The 25,802-nt window shown below is 38.8% G+C and overlaps 1 protein-coding gene across 1 annotated transcript in view; it reads left to right on the top strand.

The window, feature by feature from the left end:
- Positions 1–5,504: 5,504 nt before the first annotated feature.
- SLC36A4 (solute carrier family 36 member 4) overlaps positions 5,505–25,802 on the top strand; it is a 132,013-nt gene continuing 111,715 nt past the window's right edge. The window contains exon 1 of the mRNA XM_053971374.1: positions 5,505–5,551. Coding sequence (XP_053827349.1) covers positions 5,542–5,551 — 10 coding nt within the window. The 5' untranslated portion in view covers positions 5,505–5,541. The remainder of the gene's footprint in view (positions 5,552–25,802) is intronic.

Genomic DNA, 25,802 nt, shown 5'->3' with positions numbered 1-25,802 from the left:
CACTCTGATGAGACTCCACCTGCAGTGTTGTGCCCAGCTCTGGGGTCCTTAGTATGGGAAAGACACAGACCTGTCAGGGCTGGTGCATAGGAGGGACATGAAGATGACCAGAGGATGAAGCACCTCTCATATGAAGACAGGGTGATAGAGCTTGGGGTTGGTCAGCCTGGAGAAGAGAAGGCTCCAGGGAGAGCTCATTGAGGCCTTTGAATACTTAAAAGGAGAAAGATGGAGGGAGACTTTTTAATAGGACCTGTAGAATGTGGTAGGACAAGGGGTAATGTTTTTAAACTGCAAGAGGTCAGGTCAGAGTAGGTAAAAGAAAGCAATTTTTTGTGAGAGTTGTGAAACCTTGGAACATTGGTTTCCCAGATTAGAGCTGATGCTCCATCCCTGGAAACATTAAAGGTGAGACTGGACAGGGCTCTGAGAAGTCTGGTGTAGTTGAAGATGTCGTGTGTTGGTATACACTCATTGCTAGGATAATCTGGAACTGGAGTTCTCAAAGCATTCAGAAACATTTAAGAATCACTCCAGAATGATAAGAAAACATTAGAGTTATTGAATGCCAATTAGAAGTGTAAGGCATTTATTATTTTTTAGTTTCTATGCTGTAATAGGTATGGATGAAACCTAGAAACAGTAATTCAGGAACCTAATATAGCTTTAAAACTGTTCAAGAGACAAAAATATATTGAAGACAACTAAATGTAAACTTAGCAAAGACTGTTTCACTGGGATTCACCAAAATGAAATCTTGATTAAGTGCACCCTCAGTCAGCTCACAGACAGCAGTGGCGTCGGTCTGCTGGAGGGCTGGAAGGCTCTGCAGAGGGATCTGGACAGGCTGAATTGATGGGCTGAGGCCAATTGTATGAGGTTCAACAAGGCCAGGTGCTGGGTCCTGCACTTTGGTCACAACAACCACAGGCAGCGCTACACACTTGGGTCAGAATGTCTGGAAAACTGCCTGGTGGAAAAAGACCTGGGGTCAACAGTGGCCCACCATGAGCCAGTGCTTGTTGTCTAGGTGACCAAGAAGGCCAGTGGCATCCTGGTCTGTATCAGCGATAGTGTGGCCAGCAGGACCAGGGCAGTGACTGTCCCCCTCTACTCAGCACTGGTGAGGCCATACCTCAAATCCTGTGTTCAGTTCTGGGCCCCTCACTGCAAGAAGGACATTGAGGGGCTGGAGCATGTCTAGAGAAGGGCAACAGAGCTGGGGAAGGGTCTGGAGCACAAGTTCAATGAGGAGCTGGGGGTGCTTAACCTGGAGAAAAGAAGGCTCGGGGGGACTATTGCTCTCTATAACTGCCTGAAAGGAGGTTGTAGAGAGGTTAAGGTCAGTCTCTTCTCCCAGGTGACAAACAACAGGATGAGAAGAAATGGCCTTGTGTTGCTCTGGTTATCAAGAGTTTTCTAAAGCCTTCTGAGTTTACATTCTTGTAGAGAACTTTCTCACACAACTTTCTGTAAATAACGTATTGTTTTGCATTCTTTCATAGAGGCGGAGAAATTTGATGTACAGGTAGTTTGTCCAGTGTCGTTGGAGATGTGGCACGTTCACCCTCCAATCCACCGGCATCTTTTGAGAACTATAAAAGATTGGAGTCAGAAAAAATAAATTAGTCTCTTCATCATAACCAAAGCTGTAGTGCGTCGTTTTTGCTTGTGTCATTTAGTGACAGCCTTGTAGTAAGGGACTTTTAGATTAAATGTTTGGAAAAAATGCCTTCACTGAAAGGGTTTTCAAGCACTGGAACAAGCTGCCCAGGGAAGAAGTAGAATCACCATTGCTGGAGGTATGTAAGATGTGTAGATGAGGCGTTTAGGGACATGGTTAGTGGTGAACTTACAGTGTTGGGTTAATGGGTGGACTCGATCTTTTCCAACCTAAATGAAGCTGTAAGGTAAATGAAGTAATTACATTATTGAAAGACAGTGTTATCACAATGAGGTTTCTGCATGGCTACTTTTGTCTAATGGACAGCTATTCTATTAAGGTACTGCACAAGAAATATTATTTCCATATGCAGTTTAGAAAGCAGAATACCTTGCAGGTGACCTTTAACCACTTGCATTGAATCTGTTCTCCCTAGTGAAGTATTCCACTTTCAGCTCCAGTGAATTGAATGTTCTGAAAGCTCGATCTGTTCAGATGCTGTTATGGAACACCAAATTTGTATGTTAAAATTGAGAGAAAGACCAAATGACAGCAGACGTAGAAATGTAAAACCTCATAGACCAGATTCTCATTTTATTTCCATCAGTTATTGCAATGTAGCAGAATTACTTCTGCATGATTCTGCCATAAATATGCAATCATGACATTACCATGGTTAGAGAGGAAGCACTATCTAGTAAATAGAAAAGAAGAATTATTTAATATGCTCTAATGATAGCCACTTATTTTCTGCATAATCTGAGAAGAGTGACTTAGTCTTTGTCATTCAATTTTCTTTTGATTTAAGTATGTCACATTAAAACTTTGCTATCCTGTTGGATTGTTGTGAAGATAATTAAAATTTCTCAAGTATTTTGATATCTCCAGGTAAAAAGAGTAAATATATGTAACTACATAATTTTTCTAGTGGATTAAAAAAAGAAGTTGCAATTGGCAGAAGTTAATTCATAATTTCAGTGGTTGGTGTAATGAGCCCTTTACATCAAACTCTTGCTATATGAAACTTGTGATTGAGTGTATATATTAGTTCTTAATGTCTTGAAAGGGAGAGGATTAGTGTGGCTCAAAAAAAGAATTAATAATTTTTGTTAATTGGATGGGAATGATGCGACAATTCTTCTAGCATGTGGGGAATCCTGCATTATTATAATTATAATTATGAATTCATAATGATAAAACGTACACTTGAAGGGTACAGAAAAAGCATCTGTAAGTCGCCTCTTAATTTCTTCTCTTCAGCCACATTTTAGAGAACCAAAGAAGCTATTCATATTCAATGCTGTATTTTTTTTTCTGTTATCAGTAATATAAGGAATATCCTCTCTATGTCTGCTTTTTTCCTAACACATGTTCAGTGATAGGATTTGTGAGGGACATGTTAAAGGGCTGTCACAAAACCATGTCAAATTACATTTACTAAATATCTAACCTAAGCGAGCCTCCTGCAGCTTAATCCTGTGACTTCTCATCCTGTCCATCAGAGGAATGCAGAACAAGTTAGTCTTTTCTGCTTTTTGGCAATATTTTATGTAAGAGCATACAAACATGGTGTCCTTTCTTTCATTTAGTCTAAACAATCCTGATTCTTTCAACTTCCTGCAGCAGGTCATATTTTCTGAACCGAGTATCAACTCTTACTGCTGCTCTCTCTTTGACTGACTCTACTTAAATGATTTCTTTGGGGGCACTGCCTGGGATTCCAGTCTTCTTTTGAGAAAAGTATACATCCCAGGAGAAAAATTAAAGGACTGCCAGTAACATAAGAAAAAATGGCTCACCAACAAAATCCTACTTCCAACCCCCAAATTACATTGATTAACAAAGCCTGAATGAGGATATAATCACATAATGAGAATATAAGACCACAAGTTATGCAAGACTAGCATTTTTTATATTCTTAACAATAGTTCTTAATAGCTGCTAAATCCTAGTAGTTCTGAAAAGTATGATTTGGGATAAAACACCCCTGTAGATTTAATTGATCCTTTTGTTAGTTATTTGGTTTTGTGCCTTGGCATGCTGCTTTCTCTTTAGCTCTAGGGATTAGAAACTCAATTTAGCTTCTCATGAAGCCTGGAATTACTACATTATTACTGTATTCAAAGAATCTAGAACTATTAGAATAGTGCTAAATATAAAAAAAAAATTATGAAAATTTAGAAAATTGGTGACATTAGTAATTTCATTCAAGAATACCAATCTCACAACCATTTATTTCTTAAATAAGTCCATTTGTATATAATTCTTGGTAATCTACAGAAACATTTTAAACTCAACAAAGCTTTCTCTCTGACTTTCAGACATGCGATTTCTTTGCCTTTTCTATTTTATTCAGAATTTTTACCAGCTTTACGGCTTTCTTCAGGCTGCTGAGTTTCAGGTCGAAATAACCTATGTATACAATGCAGAAAACAAAAGATAAAACATGAACGTTTATTTCTGTGTGCAGGTTTCTCTGCATATGTAGTTTAGTAAATCAGAAATAGGTTTATAACTTCTATAGGTAGTTTCATTCTATAGGAAGTTTCCAACAGTAGGCATTCTAAAATAATCAACGATCATTGAGATTGCTTTCTGTAGTATTTATTTACTATTAATCTGTTTATGATTCTGAGAGGCTTTTTCCAAAGTCTATTAAAATACATGTCAGGCTTCCACAGGTTTTGGATCCATCCTTAAATAACTAATAACACTGGGAATGTATTTTCAATTGAAAGCATAAGGTTGGCATAGTATTTTGTTTCTCATATGGGTAAAGCTGTTGACTGAGAATTCTGGTTTGTCTGAGCCAGCTCAATTTTAATAGAAATATGAACTTATATCTCCTCCAAGACTAGTACTTTTCCATTGCTCAGTACTGGTGAAAATCTGTCTTGATTTGCAATCTATTCATTGTCAGAAAAATACAGAGAATTTACTGTGTTTCTGTCAAGGCAGAATTTGTCCAGCTGTCCTAAAGTTTATTTATGTTATATTAAAGACCAGTTTCCATTCAGGAATGGAAATCCATACATGCAATTTTTAGAAAGCAGTGCTAATTTGCACACAGTTTGACAGTAATTTTGCATTTTGAATACCTTCTGGGGTCTAAAGTAGAATGGTAGAACACCGGTAATTCTCATAATATATAGAGAAATTTCTACTCTGCAGAGCATGGTCTCTTGTTGCAGAGTATTTGCCACAGAGGCAATAATGATTACTTCAGAAATGCTTGTTCTCATTAAACAGAATGCAAAAGCACGTTTGAAATCAGTGGAATGAGATGTCTATAGGCCATTCTGTAAAGCCTTTAAAGTGCTCTAGCTGCAAATTTGCATATGTAAAAACTTTGAAAATCTTGCAGCATGGCATCAAACAAATATGAAAACTCTAGTGAGCTGTGAGATGTCCACTGAGATGTACAGTAACATCTGTTAGTGCATGGTGTCTAGTTCATAGCTTGTTGAAAAAGCAAATTCTGCATCTTAAAAAATAGTTTTGAGAACAGGGATGAGTAATTAATACTGCAGAATTTTTCATGGAGTCAGAATTCCTTAATATTTAACTGAAGATATACTCCAGGGATCTACAGGTCTTCTCTTCCACAATATCCTGCCTGGTGGCCTGTAGAAGAGTCTGGGAGTTTTGCAGTTGAAGCTCTAACAGGGTTTTTTGTTTGGGACAGTATGAAACTCTTAAGAACTGGAATGTAGAGGTAACTAATCAAGTGCTCTTTCATTAATCAGCCAATAATTTTCTGAAGAATCAGTAAATTTAGCTGTCGGGTTTAATCTTCAGTAGTTACAGAGCTCAAAAGCTGGGGAATCTGAAATTTTTCTAGGTCCTTTGGTAGCTACTGAGAAAGCAAGCAGGTTGGCATGGAACCAGGTAAGCAACCATCAAAAAAGTACCGTGAATGCAAGACTCTCATATAACCATTTGTTACAGAAACTTTCAGACCAGCTCAGGTGTGATTTACAGATTCTTGTTATGAGTGAAAAGTGCAATCAAAAATAAACTCCCTGTACTAATGTGTAACATTATGTGGCATTAGAAGTTAATCTTAAGTGCATCTTAAGCTGCGTCAAGGGAAATATAGGTTGGATGTTAGGAAAAAGTTTTTTATGAAAGAGTGATAAAATATGAGAATGGTCTGCCCAGGGAGGTGGTAGAGTCACCATCCCTGGATGTGTTTAAGAAAAAACTGCCATGGTTTAGTTGAGGTGTGAGGGCATGGGTTGGACTCGATGATCTTGAAGGTCTCTTCCAGGCTAGTGATTCTGTGAAATTCAGTTGCTCCAATTTGGTCATGAAAGAGAAGGAAGACTATATGGAATGTATTTCTGATCTGTCTCATCTTGTTGTCTAAGGTATTATGCTTATGTGATAATGAAGAAAACCATGTTCTGCTGCTCTCCAAGCATACAATGGGATAATTATGAAAGCTGAAATCATAAAGTTAAAAAAAACCAAGACTCTTCAAAGTAAATGTCTTCAAGATGTCTGGAAATACTTCAAGCTACATGAATTATTTTCATGATGTTCAAACAGTCTGTAATTGAAAATATTAACAGCTATATTTAAATACCTTGAAAAGAGCAGACATCAACAAGAGGTTCTTAGTAATATATGATTATTCAATCAAATAATAGATGAAAGCTATGGCAAGGACCTTGTGGAAAAAAAAATAGGGCAAACAAATGAATTAGTAATTTAAACTGATCAAGTCATGCTATGTCCTAACCTTAATGTTTAGAAAATATTGGTAAGGGTCGATCTTCTTTTAAGCTATGCAATTTTGGCATACAAATTTTTTAAAAATATTCTGCATTTACTTAAAAGGTAGTTCTCTTTGACATGAATTTTTAACCTGAGTGGAGCTGCCTTTCATTGTCCATAGGGCCATAAGACACACACAAGTTTTTATTACATTTTTAAGGCTAGGTGGAATTAATCCTATCTTTAAGAAAGAGCAACTTAAAAATAAGATTGCTGTTGTTTTTAGTTGCCAAGTTATGAATATTTTTCATTGCTGGTTTTTGAATAAGTAGGAGGTCTGTTTTCTCTAAGGTGTACATATATGCACACACACACAAACACATTCAATTCCACCAAAATCACTTTTAAATTGAGTTGCAAACAACGAATAATTAGAGAGTTTTTTTCTTGCTTGTACTTCCAAGCTATGTACTGATCTTCATTTCTCCAGTGGGGACAATTTTTTTAAGAAAACTTCATGCCACATATGACGAGTTAAACCAGATGTTAAGCACAGTACTAGTTATCAAACAATCATGGAAATGTTGGTGAGTAACCAGTGTGGTTACTGTGGTTACTGTAAATGACACAATCATGGAAATGTTGGTGAGTAACCAGTGTGGTTACTGTGGTTACTGTAAATGACACAATCATGGAAATGTTGGTGAGTAACTAGGTGTGTTTCCCAAAAGAAAAAGAGAGCTTTGATATTATCAGGAAATGTCTGAAGTTTATGACACTGCTACACTTCCATCTGTCCCCAAACTGATGGTGGCACGTGCATGTATCCATCTGCCACTTCATAACACCCTGAAGTTGAGAACCATAAATCATTCTATTGCTGCAGGAGTGACAGGTGCAGGATAACAGATGCAGTCTCCAATATATTAAGAGAATGCCATGATTTATTTGAATTAAGGCAGTCTGCAGTTACCAATCTGCTTGAAACTAGATAACCATATGGTGCATGGCTGCTAGATGAGAATATTTGCTGGTAATAATGTACTGTATTAAAATGCAGGCTCCAATATTTAGCCTTGGAAATTGTCTCTTGACACCTGTGTCAGCTCCTTGAGATGCCTGAAGACTAAATTATGTGAGCTGAAGTGCAGAATGTCACTAATCTTGTGACAGCAACTTTGGCAACTGGGTGCAGGTTTCCAGTAGAGTGAAGTTTTTAAACATTCAAATTTTCTTAAAGGCCTCTAAGTTTGGCATATACCTAACAACCTGACTGAGGGAGGGTCTACAGGAAGTTTTCTGATGAAGCATTAATTGTTGTTGTTTATTAACAGCTTATCACTTGTTAGTAAAGATGATCATGCTCAACATATGGGCAAAGGCAGATTAGCTCTGTGATTAAGAATGTAGAAGTAAAAATTACCAGAACTGAGGCACACACAAAAATGTCAGTGAAATTGGTGAGTTCAGGTCAGGGACAGAGTGTGATCTTTACAGATTTCTCTGTAAAGAAATCTGAGTATACACAAAACTGTTCGTCTAATAGCAGTGGGTCCGCACAGACCTCAAGTCAGGGAAAGCATGAAAACCCAGTGATGTTTTTTAGGGATGCTTCTTTGTCTAACTACAGGCCCATTATTCTGATCCCAAAGGTATGAGAAGTTTAAGAAAATACTGTCAGGGAACAAGCAGGGCTGGCAGTTGCGGAGGAGCTGGCAGGGGTGGGTAGAGGCCTCAGGCAAGGCTGATCAGGCAGTTAAGTACTATGAGTGCCCTCAGGGCCCCAACACATATTTCCATGGAAAAAGAAACCAAAGACAATGAAAAAATTGAGAATGAGATAAATTGCAGTTTGAGTTTACTGAATGTGAATCGCATTTGAATAGCCTGACATCCTTCTTTGCTAACTTATTTTCTAGACAAAAGAAATGGCATTGATGTCATCTGTCTGGCCTACCAGCCATATGGGAAATTGGAAAGTATGCAAATTAGTGGAAGAAATTTCGGGTGAATAGGAATTAGACAGAGGAGAGACAGCAATAGGTGCCTTTGAAGGGGAATGCACTGTGCAGAGGAAAGTCAGGAGTGGAGTTCCTTAAGGAGTAGTCCAGTGACTGATGTCTTAACTATTTTCACTCTTTTAGGATTAAATGAAAATATGCTGACAAAAATTGCTTATGACATTGTGTTATGGGACGTGATAAATATAGAAGAATTTCAGGCTATCACACAAACAATAAATAGATTATATTCCGATTCAAAGTACTTGAAATGGGAAAAAAAATCCACATATGTGGAAAAAATGTCAAATCATTAATTTAATGAATAGTAAAAAGAATTTCTGGAGTCACTGAATAAGACATGTCTTTGAAAAAAAAAAAAAACAAGAAGGGAGATTTCATCAGACTTTTTTCACAAAAAGATTATGGGCAACCAAAGAAATACAACTACAAAACTGTACAGATAATGCCAGGGCATTGCAGTTACAGTAGGTTTAGTAGAAAAGCAGATGCCAGATTAAGATGCCATTGTGCAGGGTAGTATCCTCACAGCTGGAGGGATTGCTCATCCAGGAGTGTCTCCCTCTCAACTCTAGCGGAAAATTAGATGTCTGAATTAGATTCCTACTTTCTGTATGGATAAATCAGGTGAAATAAGTCACACTTCTATTAATTATCTGTGAATGAGGGATTTTTCATTTGAACAGATTGTATAAAAGAACAGAAGAAGAACCTGACCAGGCACCTCTCCTTGCATTTTCCAGGAGCTTCCTTTTTCCTTTGTCACCAAGTTCCTAGATTTGGTGAAATGAAATAAGCTGACCTCACAATGGTCTACTTTTAGGACCTATTTGTTCATAAAGATTAAAATGCCAACAAGTTCAACCTAGCAAAAACATCCATACATATCTAAGTCCCTTCTCATCTTTAGAGTCAAGGTACTTTGCAGATAACGGTAAGAACCTTGTATCAATGTTCTGTTTACCACAGATAATGAAATTAAGGCCCAAAGGTGGCATAGCTTGCCAAAAAACACGGAAGAGAGAGTCATGCACAGGAACAGACCCTGCAGACTTGAGTCTCTCTATACTGCCTTGTCTATTGGTGCCTGCTGCCTCCCACAAATGAGTAACAAAACAGTTTTCAGAAACGACCTGTAGTACTCCTGAGACAACAACTATCCAGCAGGAATTCTTCCTGGCTGTTAGAGGAAAGTGAGAGAGGCAGAGAGCGCAGTTCTTTCAAAGAAGTGTTTGGCTGAGAGACAAAGATACAGAACTTTGTGGACAAGAGCTTTTATATGCAGAAAGAACAGACATGAAGAATCAAGATCTTTTAGGCTTGTTAGGTATTAATTTGTATTAATTCATAGGAAATCATTACAAAACTTCTAAGTGGAAACCCTATGCACCCCAGGCAGCAGCAATAAATCACTGAAGTGACTCATTACCCAGCTGTTTTATCCAACAACATCCACATAGGTGTTTTACAGAGAGTGTGTCTGTATATGAGTGATGATATAAAAAAGCTGAGGGACATCAGCTCTGGTAGGAATGGACATTTTCAAGGAAAGATTAAAAGATCCACAAATTTAAGAAAGGGAAAAGGAAATGGGAAAGGAAAAAAAGAAAGGAGAAATGGAATATGAGAAAGAAAAAAGGGAAAGGGATACAGAAAAGGGAATCTTCCATGGCAGCTAGCTGGGAGGTGAAGTGGTAGTTCTGGTGCTGGTGGTAGTGGTGGGCACTCCCTATGAGTCGCCTCTGGTGCTCTGTCTGGTTTTCTCTCCCAGATATTCTTTCTACAGTAACTAGGTGGTTTCACCCTGATGCACTCCACCTCTTTATTAATCATCTCTATTTCTTGTGCTAATCATACTACTCAGAGCATGGTTTGATTACACACACATTGCCTATGCCAATGGTCTCCTCAGCTTTTTGCAAATGTATCACTGGATAATGCTGGTTGGCTACCTAAATCACTGCTATCTCCTATTGGCAGCTACTAGGCAATTCATGTTCCCTAACATAATGTTATACATCAAAAGCTACAAAGCAAAGGGTGAAGAGGAAGAGAAAGCCATGGCTGTGGTCCAGAGTACAGAGTGCAAAGCTGGGAGGATGACAGCATGTTGGTTAGAGGGGTACAAAACTCTGCCCCAACACCCTTGAGGTATGAGGGTGCACAGTTGCACAGGAAAGTGACTCTCAGATTGCACCGGAAAAAGTGAGGGAAAAGAAGCAGAGGTGAAAACAGAAAACTCTTGGCATTTCACAAGTTGCAGAATGACTCCTCTGATCGAGCTGTGGCACAGGGCGATAAAATCTCCTCTGATCTTCCAGGGAAGCGGCTGATTGCTACAGCCAGGGGCAGACGTGGAGTGCTTTCCATAAAACCAAAGCTTGAGCACCAAGAGAGGATTCCCAAACAACCCCCTCTCTGCCTCTCATCCTTCCCATCCATCCGACTTCTGGAAAACCATTCATTCTCCCTAAGAGGCACTTATATTTTCTTCCCTGGCTCATGGAAGATCTGTTCAAAACTTTATGGCTAAAGAATTGTTTTACTCAAAGATGCCCTTGTCTTCTTCTGTGTCTTGTGGTGGGACTAGACCAGGGGTCACAATCTGAAGTCACTGTTAGTCACTGTTGCTGTTTATGTCCTGGCAGTGTTGTGAGAGCTATGGGATTTATGGGAAATCCATAGTTTGGAATGAAGAATTTGGTAAAAATAAAAGAACCGGGAACTAGTCATATTCTCAGTTTTATCACGTGCTGGTAGCAGCACAGCTGCGATTCTGTGCATGTATCCCAAGTTCACAGCTTCCAAGCAGGTCGCATGGAGGGCAGCAACAAGTCAGAGTCTCTGGTATATGATTACATACTCTTTTAAGATGTGGAAGTAGGCAGATAGAGAAGAAGAACATTGTCCTTTTAATACTTGAGGAAACAAAGCAGATCATGGTGTGAATGATAAGCAGTTGGCTTTGCATGGGTGTCATCTGGTATTCATAGATTCATGGAATTTCAGGCCAGAAAGAAGTCTTAAATCATTTTTATTGACTCACTGCCATTTAGAGGTTAATACATTTCACCCAGTGAAGTGAGCAATTTCTTCTTTCAGGCTACAATGAATGCCATTGGAATTCCTCTGCCCACTGTAGTTTCAGGTGCTGCTGTAGCTATTTTTCTTGCTTAAGTTTCATAAAGATCCTTCTGTTTATAATTCCTGCAGGAAACTAAAAACAATGGTGAAATATGTTTGACCTTTTGATCCTTTGGCCAAGCTGAGCTTTTTTTCAGCTCTCACAAGTGTTCCATCTTCTCTTGTTAGGACAATGTTTTGCACTAACACAGTGTTCATTACATTTCTGTAATGTAAAAACAAAGACATTGTTTTTAATTAGACCACAGAAATATATTACTGGCTCTTCACATACCATGGGATTCTACATAACATTTGAATCTCAGTGGCATCCCATTAGGCATCAACATTTTGGCTTGGCTTAATTGCAGTCAGCTTCGGAGACAGAATATAAAAGTGATCATCAAATATTCTTCTGTCTTCAGTCAAGCTGAGTAATGAGGCACTCCTTTGCTGTCCATTCATTTTACAGTTATTGCTGACCCCAAATGGCTCTTTCATTGTTGCACAGCAATGCACAAAGTGCCTGACTTTGGAAAGAGTCCACTTTCCCTGAAATAATGACAAGCAGCAGAAAATTAGCATTCAGTGTCTTTTTCCTAAGGCATCTTCTTTTTTTCAATGTCTTTACTAATGGCTGTTGTCTTCTTGTGTTCCTGCACCATGTGAACCTGGATTTTTGTCTGTCTTGTGGCATTTTCACAATCATTGCATTAATAAGACTGCTTAGTGTTATTGTAAGGATGTTTATTAGGATGCAGCTTCCTTTGTCTCCCAGGAGAAGACAAATTCCTATATATACCTTATCATTGTTTGTTACCACCAGCCTTTTGATGTTTTGATGTTACATAGAGATGTGGACAGAAAAACTGATAAAAAAAGCAGGATTCAAGTTAGGACACTGTGAGCTGCAGGAGGGTAAAACAAAATCAGAAAAACTGGTGGCATGATTGGCTTTAAAGGGCCACATTTAATGGGTCACACTCTACCTTGGAGGCTATTAACACATGGGATACTGCATGGGTCTGTCCTGGGACCTGTCCCATTTAGCATCTTTACCAACAATCTGGGAGTGTGCCCTCTTGTCAGATTTGCAAAGGCCACCAAACCAGGAGGAAATGGCAAACACCGGATAATATTTTTGAAGAAAAATACAGTGCAGGAAAACAAAACTGAGGTTCTTTTGAAACTCTAAAATAACCTCAGTGAGAGAGACTCAGACAAAGGGAAAGTTATAATGAGAGAGGTAGGGGGTGTGTTTGTGTGTGTCTATTTGTAGATGTATGACTGAGTATCAGAAAAGCTTATATGGATTCATCAACCCTACCATTGTACTTGTGAGCAAGCTGGTGCACAAAACTACAATGAAGCAACTAGTAATTTCAGTTCCTTAGGCGCTTTCTGAGATTCTAATCTCTGAAGTATTTAATAGCATCTTAGAAAAAAGATACTTTCACAAAAGTGCATCTTACTACATGCAAAGGTCTGCTGCATATTTTAGAGCAATTAAGGAGTGAATGCTCTATCATTTGGTGGTCTGAGATATCTCTGATGTGTGCTACCCAGTCAGAAGTAAATTAATGTTATTAAAATTGCAAAATTAGCGCTGCACAATTCTATGTCCGACTTCTTGTCCAGCTGCATTATTACATGGTTTTTAATTATCAGATGCATTATGAAATACTTTTATCTGCAGGCTGTCTTTTATCATCAACTTTTCCCTCATTCAGTGAATGACCAATATTCTTTATTGCTTTAGAACTTTAAAGCCTACTCTGAAAACAAAAAGATATTAATTTCCTTTTGCAACTTTCCATGTGGTTTTTTATAACCAGAATATCCAGGCATGTATTTACTGTCACAAAATCTTTTAGGGTGGAGGGGAGATAATCTCATTTTACAGAATGAGAATTGAGACACCGAAATTAAACCTTTCCCTGGTGAAATAAGGAACCCAGGTGGGACTTCCTGAACACCCACCTAGCAGCCACTGCTGTATCAGTACAACACCCTACTTCAGAGAAAACCTTCAGGATCAGCTTCCCAGTTGCAACTCCAACAGCTGACTTAGTTTAGAACTCTTCTTTAGGCTGAAAGTGAATCCCACCCTCACTGGGGGATGTCCAGTCTGAGTGGCTGGCACTGCATTGGAAGCACTAGGGTAGAGGTAAGAGTTGACTATTGCAGTGCAGGGCAGGGGTCAGCTTCCTTCATCCTGAGCCCACCATTTCTCTTGGCACCTTCCCTAATAACAGTGGCCTCCTCTCTTTCTCCACACCTACCTGCCTCTCACTATTCATCTTAAAGCAGCATCTCTCTGTGGTACAAATGCTTATGGCTCCACTGATTTTCTCCACCCTTATTTTTCTTCCTCATTTTCTCTCCCTTCATGCAATAGCATACACAACTCGAAGAGCTGTGCCCAAGTACTTCAGCAGTGTGTTTTGGGTCTCACTGGGCTCATTTCCAGCTGTCTGTAGCTGTAACTGGGGCCACAAATTGAAGTAAGCTCTCAATGTGACACTTCAGGCCCTGACTAATATTTAATTAACATAGTCCTTAAGCAGTGAGTCATTGTATAATGTTTCTTTTGCAATCTTATTCTGATTTTTGGTGTGTGATTCATGCAGCCCTTTGTGACATTTGTCACCTCCTTCACCATCATGGATAATAAACTCCCAGTTACAGAATTACACCATTCCAGTAATGAAATCAGGAGCTGTTGACAGACAAAATACTATTTTGACAATATTGAGAATTTGCATTTTTTTAACGCAGCTGTTAATCAGAAGATACCAACTGTATTTTTTAAATGTGTACAAACTTCTAACATGTGATCCATGAACACAAGGCTTTGAGAACTTATTTAACTTTTAAACATAGTATGGCACTACCATCTTTTTCTTTGAGAAGACACTTCCTATGTCTCTAAAAGTGGTAAAAGCATTTACACTCTTGAGTTGTAATTTATGGAAAAGCTATAACAGGTATTACAAACTAGGAATTTCCTCTCTGTAGCCTGACTCTTCTTGCAGTGATCCACACATTGGCTCTTCAACTCCACTGACAGTGATTTCAACATGCTTTTTATGAATCATAGAGCAGATTTTCAAGTAGTTTTTTCAAGGCTACATATTCAAGTGAGACCAACAGCTGTCACTGTGGTGCTTAAGAACCCAGCTAAAGGACTGAGGCTTAAAAAAAAAAAAACAACCTTAATCAGTTTAATCTTCTCTCTGCTCATTTCAGAAGAGAAAGCAGAGTAATGCTGCCAGCCCTTTCTTTAAAGGATACAATGAAATCAGCATTGAGTGGAGAGAAATGGGTTTGAGGAGCAGCTTAACCCCCGTGTTGTGGTAAATGTTTATGCAAAGTGAAGGAAACTATAAAGTATTGGTGTTTGATGGGCTTAAAGCTATTGAGTAAATGTCTAAATTAAATTATATTGGTTTCCCCACTCTCCTTTTCTTGGCAGAAGACATTAGCAGATGCCTTCTGCTTATTTATTGATACTGCTGTTTTCAACATATCTGAATCTCTTCATAAGACAAAAAGAAATAAAGTAGACTGGTGTGGCACAGTAAACAGTTTGATAGGTCAAGCTATCATAAGCTTACCAATAGGGAAATAAAACAGATAATATCCGTGTTGTTAAAGCTTCCCAGATGGGCAGCTGCTCACTTTTCAGTAGGAACTCAGAAGAGCATTGCAGACATCAAATGTGACATTTTTAATAAGGTTTGTACCACTGAAACACAGCTGTGCTCAACGGGCAGAGCAGCCGAACTTGGTTTTTTCATTAATTCTGTTCCTTTGCGTTATTTGCACGAATTCACTTCAGCCCAGATGATTGGGTCAGATCAAGGGTTTGTCTAGCTCAGTATCCTTCCTCAGAAAATGTCCAGAGGTACATCCACAGGGAACAGAGGAAGCATGCAACAATCATTTTCCAAAATGTTATTCCAGCCTTCAACAGTTTGCAGCTTGGCGTTTTTATGAGCCACAGATGATGTCTGTGTTTTCAGCCATCCTCTTAACCTCTCTTTTCCATAAATTTATCCCTCTACTCCATGTAAACGTCTTAGTCTTCATAATATTCTGTATAAAGGAACTCTGTGGTAAAAACACTTTTTTTTTTGTTTTTTTAAACCTGCCATCTGCCACTTCATTTGGTATTTCTTAGCTTTTCTATTTGGAGAAGCAGATAATAACTGAAACCTGTTCACCCTCTACATTTCACCTGTCATTTTGCTGATACAGCTATAAACCATCCTTTTTTGACAGGATGAAGAGTAAGATGAGGCAGATCCAGTAGGTAGATATGGACCATTTTCCGTTCTCAGGATCAGTAACTTTGCCAAAAATTGACATTTTAGTTAAGCAAACTGTGAGGTCATGTCAAATCTGATAAATAGTTAAGACTGCAAAAGAGGAGGATAAATTGGGGAAATGTCAAAACATTTCATTTTAACATTTTCAGAATGAAATATTTGGTATTGCTAAATTGTTTGTTTTGACATTATCTACCTGAAACCTACAGACTTCTTTTCTAAAAAAGAAAGAGGATTGCAGGGCCTATAGAAAGACCAAATAATTAAAAAGACAACTAAATTAAACACTTCATTTAGGACTGAATAAGAAACTTCCATGTAAACCAAAACTATTTGTCTCAGTTTTCTTTGTAGAACATTTGAATATAAATGTTTTTATTTTTCCATTCAGACCAAATTTTAGTGTTTTTTTAGTATGGCTGTAGAACAGAGACATCTACCACATTCCCTCCCCTGTTTACAGAGCTTTGAGTGGCTTCCCCCTTTCCACAGTATTTTTGGTTCTTTCAATTGCCATTCTTTTTACCTGGTCATACACGTTTGGGCAATGGAAAGCAAGTACAAGCCTGTTTGATATTACTAATGCAGAAAAATCTGGCAAGACTTCAGCTTGTTTATCCTTTCAAAACAAAGTTAGCAAGTAATACAGCTGCTCCATATAAATACATCAGGATTGACATGTCAGGGAAAGGAGAAAATATTCACTGAGTGAAGACAATTTAAAATGCAACATTGGTGAAAACACTCAAGCGACCTCGTGAAAGAATTAAGTTAGGAAAATTTTAAACTCCCTGGAAAGCAAATTCAAGGAGACTAAAGGGAAGAGTATGTTTAGGATGGAATGTGATCAGTTTATAAAAAGTATAAGAAGTATATAGATATAGAAGTTCTCTCATTAGCTACAAATCCAGCATTAAATGTGTCAAGGGACCACAGCACTATTGCCCCATACACCACATAAATACTAACATGGATGAATATTTTGCTAATATATATCTGTATGATGAACTGAATTCTTGAATTCTTGCATCCTGGGCAAAGATGAACCAGAAAAACTGAGGTATCATCTCATTCCTAAAAGAATTGAGATTTGCAAGATAAACTGCCTACACTAAACTGAAAACAAACTACCTCTCAGTGGGCAAAATTGATTCTAAACATTTGGTACTGTAGTTTGGTCTGCAGATGTGGTTAAATTGGCTTAGGGAAAGTGTCTTCGGCTCCCAGGTGAAACCTGCTGTCAGAGCTAGGCTATCCTCAGAAATTATCATTGTGAGAGGTAACAACTGAACATTGATTTAACATTTTAGGGTGCTTGGATGGCTTCTGCAGCTGGTGATGTGATTTGTGTTGTAGAGTTGGCCAACCTTGTGCCTGGTGCTGGAAGGGAAATGGAGTTGCTCCTGTGTGAAGAGTTAAATGATTGCTGTTTCCTGCTCTCCTTCACTCATCACTCACTGATTGATGCCTAGAAAATATTTCTGCACCATTTGCAGTATGCAATACATACTAGCACAAAAATCTCCATGGCAGAAATTATTTTGCTGTTTCTTTCTTAGGATATTTTCTTACATCTGTGGGTTGAACAGGACTCTAAATGATGTTGTAGCACATAGAAGCCATCTAGGTAAATCTGCAGGCACTGTCAGTGGTACAAACAGAGAAGTCATTCTCTGCACCAAAATGATGATTGTGAGATATATGTATGCCCAGAGGGAAGGGAAGCAAAGGGGATCATGGTGCTGGTCCGAATGCTTATGCTGCAAAGCAGCTCAGCTTCAGCAGCAGTGATGGGAAGGTGTCACTGGGAAAAGCCTATACTTGTGCTGTTTGCTCAGGCTGGGGCCAGACTTGACAGACTGAGACCTGCCTGTCACCATTGGCTGGGCTAGCCATCCCTGGGCTATGGCTGACATCAGTCCCTGTCCCTTTACCTACTGTGCTTTTCTGACTGAGTGCTGTGAGGCATGAGAAGTTGTGGGTGTCCCATCCTTGGAAGTCTTCAAGGCCAGGTTGGGCACCCTGGTCCAGTGGAAGGCATCCCTGTCCTCAGCAGGGGGGGGATTGGAATGAGGTGATTTTTAAGGTCCATTCCAACCCAAACCATTCTGTGATTCTATGATTCTATGGTCAGGAATGGCACTGCCCTTGCCCTCACTCTCACTCTGAGACCCCATCTCTCCTGCCCTTGCTGCACCCCTGCCTGTTGCCCTGAGGGACATCTCAGTCTATGCAAGGTTTGGGGTATATGTCTCTAGAAATTGCCCTGCTGACTTGAACACTTCAATGAGGACAAGTAGGTGCTCCTTTGTCACAGATCAGGCTTGCATGACTACTCACTGGTTGCCCTATGGCACAGTCTCCAGCAGAATATTTTGGAGGAGCCAGCTTTGCTGTCAGCCACGTTCTGCTGTGGTCAGTCCATCCATCCATCCATCCATCCATCCATCCATCCATCCATCCATCCATCCATCCATCCATCCATCCATCCATCCATCCATCCATCCATCCATCCATCCATCCATCCATCCATCCATCCATCCATCCATCCATCCATCCATCCATCCCCGCAGCCTCAGGGCGACTCCTGCGGCGTTAACACACCAGCACCCCCCGGGTTTTGAGGTGAGGTCCTTAGAGTTCATGCCGGTTTCCACTGGATGGCAGCAGAGCCCACAGCAACGGGAGCGGGCAGGTCTGAGAGGAGGTCTGGTTATTACTGATGACGAATGGCATACAATGAGCCCTCACAGCAAAAAGGTGGCTCCTGAGAAGAATATTAAGCATATTTGGATAATATGGATTTGGATAGTTTGGATATATGGCTAATAATATGGATTGTGAATGTAGAGTGGCAGTGAGACCAGCTCTGACAAGAGCTGGTGTCCTCCTGCCTGTTTCCCAACCTGCGAGGCACAAATACAGGGTCTTTTCCAAGAGATGAAATCTCCTCCACTGTAACTATGTATGAGACCAGGTGTCATCAAAATTTCTTAGAAAACTCAGTGACAATAGTTCATATTTCAGGTTAGTTTTGTCTGCTTTCAGTATAAAAGGCTTGTTCTGAATTTTGGTGTGCTGTGCAATTAGAAGGCAGCCAGAGGTTTATAATTTATGAGACTGAGCCAGTTTTTGGCATCGACTTTACACTTCTTTTCAGGGAAATGTCCACAGAAGAAGCGAAATGAGAAGAATTTCAGAGAATAAACAGAGAAGTGCAACAAGGACACAGATTTACAGAAAGAGCATTTTTTGCAAGGTAGTCACCTGCTCTGTAGGCAAATCAGGGTTTTAATTAGGTCTACATTTGCAGGTGTTTCCTAAGAGCCTAATCATCTTTGGAGGAAAACATCATTTGGAGTAAACTAGAGGAGCTTGAACTTTTCTGAGCCCTATCTCCCACATGTCACCTGACAGCTGCATAATTTACTGTGTTTTCAAACTCTTTTGGCATACTGCAAGGTCTGAAACAGAGACTGCTTTTTTTCATTCTTGTCTTTGTTCCAAGGTTACATTAACAGAAACAGCATATGTATTTTTCAAATCACATCAGACACCAGTATAAAAATGAATTAAATATTATTCTCATCATCTTGGAAAGGTTTGCCATGGCTCTCCATTTTCCTGCAAGAATAAATAATAAGTTTTTAAAAGACTTAGTTTCTCATTGTAAAGTTATATACTCTGTAAACTGAAGGAAACAACCAAAATGTCAACTCCATTGGACACCTCTTTTCTTGTATTCTGGTGGAAATGCAAATGCCATGTTATTTCTGCTGCTTGGAAAGCAGGGCAGAAAAACTTAATGGAGGAAATCAGAAGTTCCCAGAAAGCCCATCTACAGCTTTCCCTGACAAGTCCATTCCTGTCAATGTTTGCTCTTTTTGAAACTAAATACAATATACCACCCCACCACCTTGTGTCCCTTCAAAAGGACATAAACCCTAAAAAACCAAAGCCATGATAAAAATCACTGTTACAAAAATCAAAGAGGTGAACAGGTGGGTTTATAATCTCTTGTCTCACCTTACATCTATTTATCTTTCAGCTGGAATTCTGGTGTTTTACATACTGCAGGGGCTGTAGAAGGAGTTAGGAGGAGTTAGCTGTGATATTCAAGACTGAGTTACTTTCAAGTTCTTCCTCTGCTTAACATGAGGAAGGCTCAGGGAAATGAAGTAAGACCTTATAGAATGGACATGTCAATCCAGCTTCTGCTTTTATTTTTTTTTCACTGCTTCAAGTACCCCACAGGACTAACTTTACAGAGATTGTGAGAGGTTAGAGCACGTGAGGTGGGATGATGATCAAGGGAGCTGCCAGAGACAACAGAGGCACAGAGAAATATGCTCACTTTCTTTTTCTGAACCTTTTAAAAATTACTGCTTCCAAATGTGTTTCCCTATTTTATTATTTTAAATTTACTGAAGCGTATGTTTATGGTTTAGTAACTTCAGTACACTACAGGTATCTGTCACACTAGTAAATGTTAACTCTAATTTGCTAATTCATTACTTTGAGACAGGACAGTGTGAGAAAATCTGTTCATCATCTACTTTGATATGCACTGGTTTTTGACCAAAATTAATCTGTGGCTGCAGTACATAACACATTTTTAAATTCCAAGAATCATAATTTATCATCATCTTTTGAGAATGTGGAAAAAATGTTACAAGCCTCTGACACAACCATCACTGCCAGGAATGTCAAAATTTTAAACTGGTTTAGGTCTTCAGATTCTGTTCCTCAATGGTTTATTAAAGAATTAATACATTATTAATCATTACAAATATACTGTAGTTGTAAATCAAGCACAAGCACATCAAAAGTGTTTCTAACCTGTGGTCATGGATAAGCATTCGTCTACTGGAGTCACAGAAGAATGCTCCATTTCTTGACATTTATTAGGACATTTATTACACATGCATAATGTTTGCTGCTCTCTTTTGCAGGCAACTTTGATTTAGATTTATTTTTCTGAAACATTTGAACTTTCTTGATGACAATTTCTGTGAAATTTCTCCTGAAGCAATCTCCAGTGTTAGCACTAGACCCCAGGATGGAGTGGTCACCGCAGCTGTACTGCTTCTACAGAACTGAGCTTTTGAGCAAACACTCCACACTATTGCCAGTGTCAGACAGGGTCAGATCAAAGGGAAAGCTGGTGACAGATTCCAAACAGTAACAACTGGAAAAGACTTTTTTTTCTCCTTTGCTCTACTGATAGATTAGTTTGTTACCTATAAGTAATTGCTTAATGTTTCTATATTCCTACCTGAATAGTTACTGGTGAATAGTTACTTGGTGAATATCCAGCTATTGTTGTGCATTTAACTATTCATAAGGCATTCAGCATTTTCATATGTACCATTTGATTCTCATTTAAATCAAACAAATTATATAAAAAAACTTCCTTTTCCATGTAGTATAATCTGCTTCAAACATAATTATTGCTCCTTTTATAACATTGTAATACTTAATTTAATTAAAACTACATGTTCATCGATGCATCTATTTGATATTTGATATTATTTAGAAGGTAACAATGGTATGAACAGATTGAAATTACTCTTATTCACAAAGTTTTGAAATTGTGACATGAATTGGAAAGTGATTTGCAAAGGCATTTAGGTTAGATATCACTTTTCAAATAGATATGGAAATCTAAAAATAAAAATCAAACAAACAGCTTCTTTTTCACATTAAATGTTCAGGTCTTTTGAACCCTGTATAATTCTCCATGTTTTCGATATTTGTGAAAATTTGTCAAGAGATTTGGAGATGTTTTTTAAAATTCAGCACAGAAACAGAGGTTCACGAGCTGCAAAAAGCTTTTCTGGATCAGTGGGTCCAGATTCTCATCGTACAGAAAGCCATCATGCATCATCCTCTTTTATAACCAGAAAATTGAAAAGTAGTTTTAATTCAGGCAGAGTTCAAAGACATTCCTCCAATTTGAAGATTAAAACTTATTCATAACCTGTTATGGCTACATGTTCTTGCTTTACCTTACATATATTTTCTGCTCACTGTTTATCTTCTCAGCCAGCTATGTCTCAGCTCTTGTTTTGTTAGAGTAAACAAGACCATCTGTGAGCTTTCCTCTCAGATTTTCTCCTCTGACTGAAATGACCATCCTTCAAAGCACCTGTTTCTGCTGAATTTATCCTTCTTGGCCTGTAGCACACAGGGGTTTAGGTGACAGTTCACTGTGATTTCTGCAGTGCCATTACCACCTTTCTTTCCTTGCTGCCTGATTCACCCAATACTGAAGCTGAATGATACTGGGAGAACAAAACCTGCCATGCTGCATTTGCCTGTGACAATCAAAGGCAAGGAATCTTGACAGGAGCTTCTTAATGAATACACATGAGACGGATGTGGGTGCCTCCACTGGAGAGAAGACTAATCCTGCTCACAGAGACAGAGACCCTTCCTACTGTTAAGTCATCTTTTGGAGATAGATTTTTTTCACCTTGTTTTCTGAAGCAAATATTGCTGAATGCATGATTGAGACATTTTACCTGGGAGATGAGTTTCAGATACTAATGGGCAGCTTATTTTGAGGTGTGCTATGGAGACAGGGGCCACCTGCATTTTGCTTTAACTCTGTTTTGGTAGGAGGTGTCCCAGTACTCCTCAGAAAATGACACAGCCTTGCCTGTGGAGAAGTGTGAGGCTGAGTGGAAATGGGAAATAACAGTGTTTTGGTGCAACTTCTCAGCATCTTCTCTTGTCTCCTTGTGCCACATGCAGAAATTAAGACTTTCCAGGTACTTGTTGGTGAGTAAGCAGAGCTGCTCTTACAACTCCGTGCTACCACTCCTACAAACCATGGTATACCCTGATGTTTATTGCTCCACACGCTACCTAACATCTGTATGAAACAAAATAAAAATGTGCAATCTAGGGCATGGTGTGGTTTGGTCACTTAATTACAAAGAGTTTGAAGGTGCTGTGCATGGGGACTTAGAAGTACTTAATAGTAGTTGAAAAGGTGCAGTCTTTGACCATCAGTCAGATGTGGACGCTGAGCTTTGCTGCTGGAACTGCTCTTGAATGAAATGCCAGTAGACTGTCTACCTTCTTGGTTGCTCAGTGTGACCTGGTAAAGACAGTAATAGAAACACCACTGGTTAATGCATGATGGTTTCCAGACTCTGAATCCCTGGTATCTTAGAGGGCAACTGCTGTGATACAATAAGGCAAATTAAGGGTTATTCTGAATAATGGCAACTGCTAGTTCTCACCCAGGGCTTTGTTAGGCCATTTTCTCAGAGATGGGCAGGATCTGGGCCCTGCTGTCTTACAAAATCACATATTTCAAACCTTTCAAAACATTACACATGACAATCAGCCATTCAGAACCACCCAGAAAGGCAAGCCCTATATTTGGAAGCTTTTCTTTGCCAAGTATGTAATTTTCCTGTCAGATTAGAATCTTCCTCATACACATACATGCACACATACAAACATAGAAATCTCTTCTTATATACTTTTTTTTTTTTTTTCCTGGAAAGAATTACTTTTATTTTCTTTTTAGGAGTAGCCTAAATAGCCTAAGCACTTTTTTTGTCACTTACTTACTCCTATGTGGGAGGTATTAATTATCTACTGATTCCAGTTTTTAGGGGTGAAATATTTTTGAAGTTGCTGTATAGTGACAGAGATATGAGAAACACCTAAGTTACAGCTAGAAAGTTTTGGAGAGTAAATTTCTTTATTCAGCCATTATAGGGCTTTTATGTCCAACACTTTCAATCATTTCTGTGTAGATTAGGTAAGAAAATTTCAATTAAACAGAACAGATAAAACCTTATGCTCATGCAAAGTCCTGAATAGAGCAACAGGAGGAATAGAAATTATAGAAGTTATTCTGGTCAGACTGAAAAAAATACTGCGAAGAATCTCTGTATCAGCCTAATTTCCCATGGATTCAGCTGGATTCCTTCAATTGTGAGTGGGTTATCTCTCCTCATTTAAACATCTATTGATCTCAAAAATTAAACAGAAAGCTCTTGTTCTTCCAACTTTTAGAAATAAAATATGTTAGAAGTTTTCATAGTTTTGATAATATTTTCTTTCTCCTCTTTTTCCTCTTCTGACATTAAATGCAATAGAATGAACAATCCTAACAATTTTCAGTTTTATTGTTTGCATTTTTTAAATTGAAAAATAACAAAGCAGCTTGGCAAGAGGGAAATGAAACTCTTCTGAGTACAGAGAAGATAAAGTTAGAGAAGACAAAAAGAAAAAAGGTAGAAAAATGATAAAAACTTCCTGTGAAACTTTATTCCACTGAAGGTTTTAGTCAGCAAACCAAAAATCTTCTCTTTTCTCCCATTCCCATGGAGAACTCCACTAGATGTAAAAGCTGCAAGTCTCAATGTGCATCTCTCAGTCTCCTTTCTACCTGCTCTAACTTCATGTTTTTCATGCAGGAGTGATGTAAAGTGCCTCCAACCAATGTGCAACAAACCTAACTGAGAAGGAACATTTGTTCTACTTCTAGTTAGAGAACAAGAATCCCTCTGCTTGGTCTCTTCCACTTTCAAGGCTGGAATATCAGTCTGACCTTCAGCTGTACTTGGGAAGAGCCAAGACAGCCATAGGATAAGATCATTTACCATTAGAATAATAGACCTACACATGTCTAAATATGCTCTGACAAAATTGTTCTCATGTAATTCCAATCATCTATATTTTTAGACCATTATTAGCTTTTAAGTCTTAATTGATGCCAGATGTGTCCATCATGTTACCTGTTATATCATTTGGCTGACAATTTAAAAGTAATATAATGGGACATAAAAGTTTAAAATTAAAGACTGCTTAATGGTACTTAATATATAGATCTAAAAATAAGAAATCTCAAGGAAAAATTAATACCAGTTGGGCTAACTCATAAAAGACCTGTAGCATCAACCATGGATATGTCTAAAGAATTGATGTACTTTTACAAAGAGACCAAAGCAGCAGCTGGTGTAAATGTGTACAGGTCTGGTTACTTCAGTGGAGCAAATGTAGCATTGGTGCAGAATCTTATCCTTTAAACAAGGTGTCAAGGTGCTACTAGAAATGGTTTATATTATGCTAGTTCTACTTCTGGGTTACACCTGGTTGGGAGGTTGTTTTCCAAACAACTAAAACATTTCTTTTTGCTGTAGAAAGCTTCACCATCTAAATGAGGAATAAGTTTGAAAATAAAAGTAGTTAAACTGTACAAAACTCCAAAACTGAAGATGCAACTTTAACTTAGCAGTTTTGTCATGCTTTCTGATTCAACTGCTGTGGTTCTCCTGCAGGTGGCCTACAAGTTTTGGCAGTAACTTGAAAGCACAGTTAAATGTGTCCTCAGGCCATGAAGAGGGCTGAGAGGGCTGCAGTTCTGAGAGCTACAGCTCATTAGCATCCAGACTGTATGCTGAGGGCACAGTTAAACAATGAGTGTGGTTCTTGGCACCTTGGCCAAGTCCACCCAGCTGAAGGCAAGCCCATCAGCATCCACACTGCCTTAGACTGGGACGTGGGTCTCCTCTGGATGATGTCTGGCATCCCTGTAGCCCTGCAATGAGGTTACTCTTTTGCATATTCACATTTTGGGGTGTCTGTAATGGTGTAAGAGCTGATTCTGAGCCAACTGGTATGGTGTCTTCAGCACATGAAACTGCAGATACATGTTGCCAGCTGGACACATGGCTTGAGGGCACTTGGGAGCTGTCAGCTTTTCTCCCCTGAAGGAACAAGGCAAAAACTGGTGCAGTGTCACCCACACTATTGTTTTGGGAGCTGTGCTGAGGGATCTTTCTCAGATCCATTTTAGTATTGTCTGGCAGAGAGCTAGCTGGGAATTTTCCAAATATCTTTGGCAGGCCAAAATCAGCACCATAATCAGAACCTCACTCTTGCACACTTTAGGCTTCAGGAAAGCTGTGAAAATAAGGC

The sequence above is a fragment of the Vidua macroura genome, chromosome 2, assembly GCF_024509145.1.
Source record: "Vidua macroura isolate BioBank_ID:100142 chromosome 2, ASM2450914v1, whole genome shotgun sequence".
Taxonomy (NCBI): Eukaryota; Metazoa; Chordata; class Aves; order Passeriformes; family Viduidae; genus Vidua; species Vidua macroura.
This window is presented reverse-complemented; position numbering and strand designations above follow the sequence as displayed.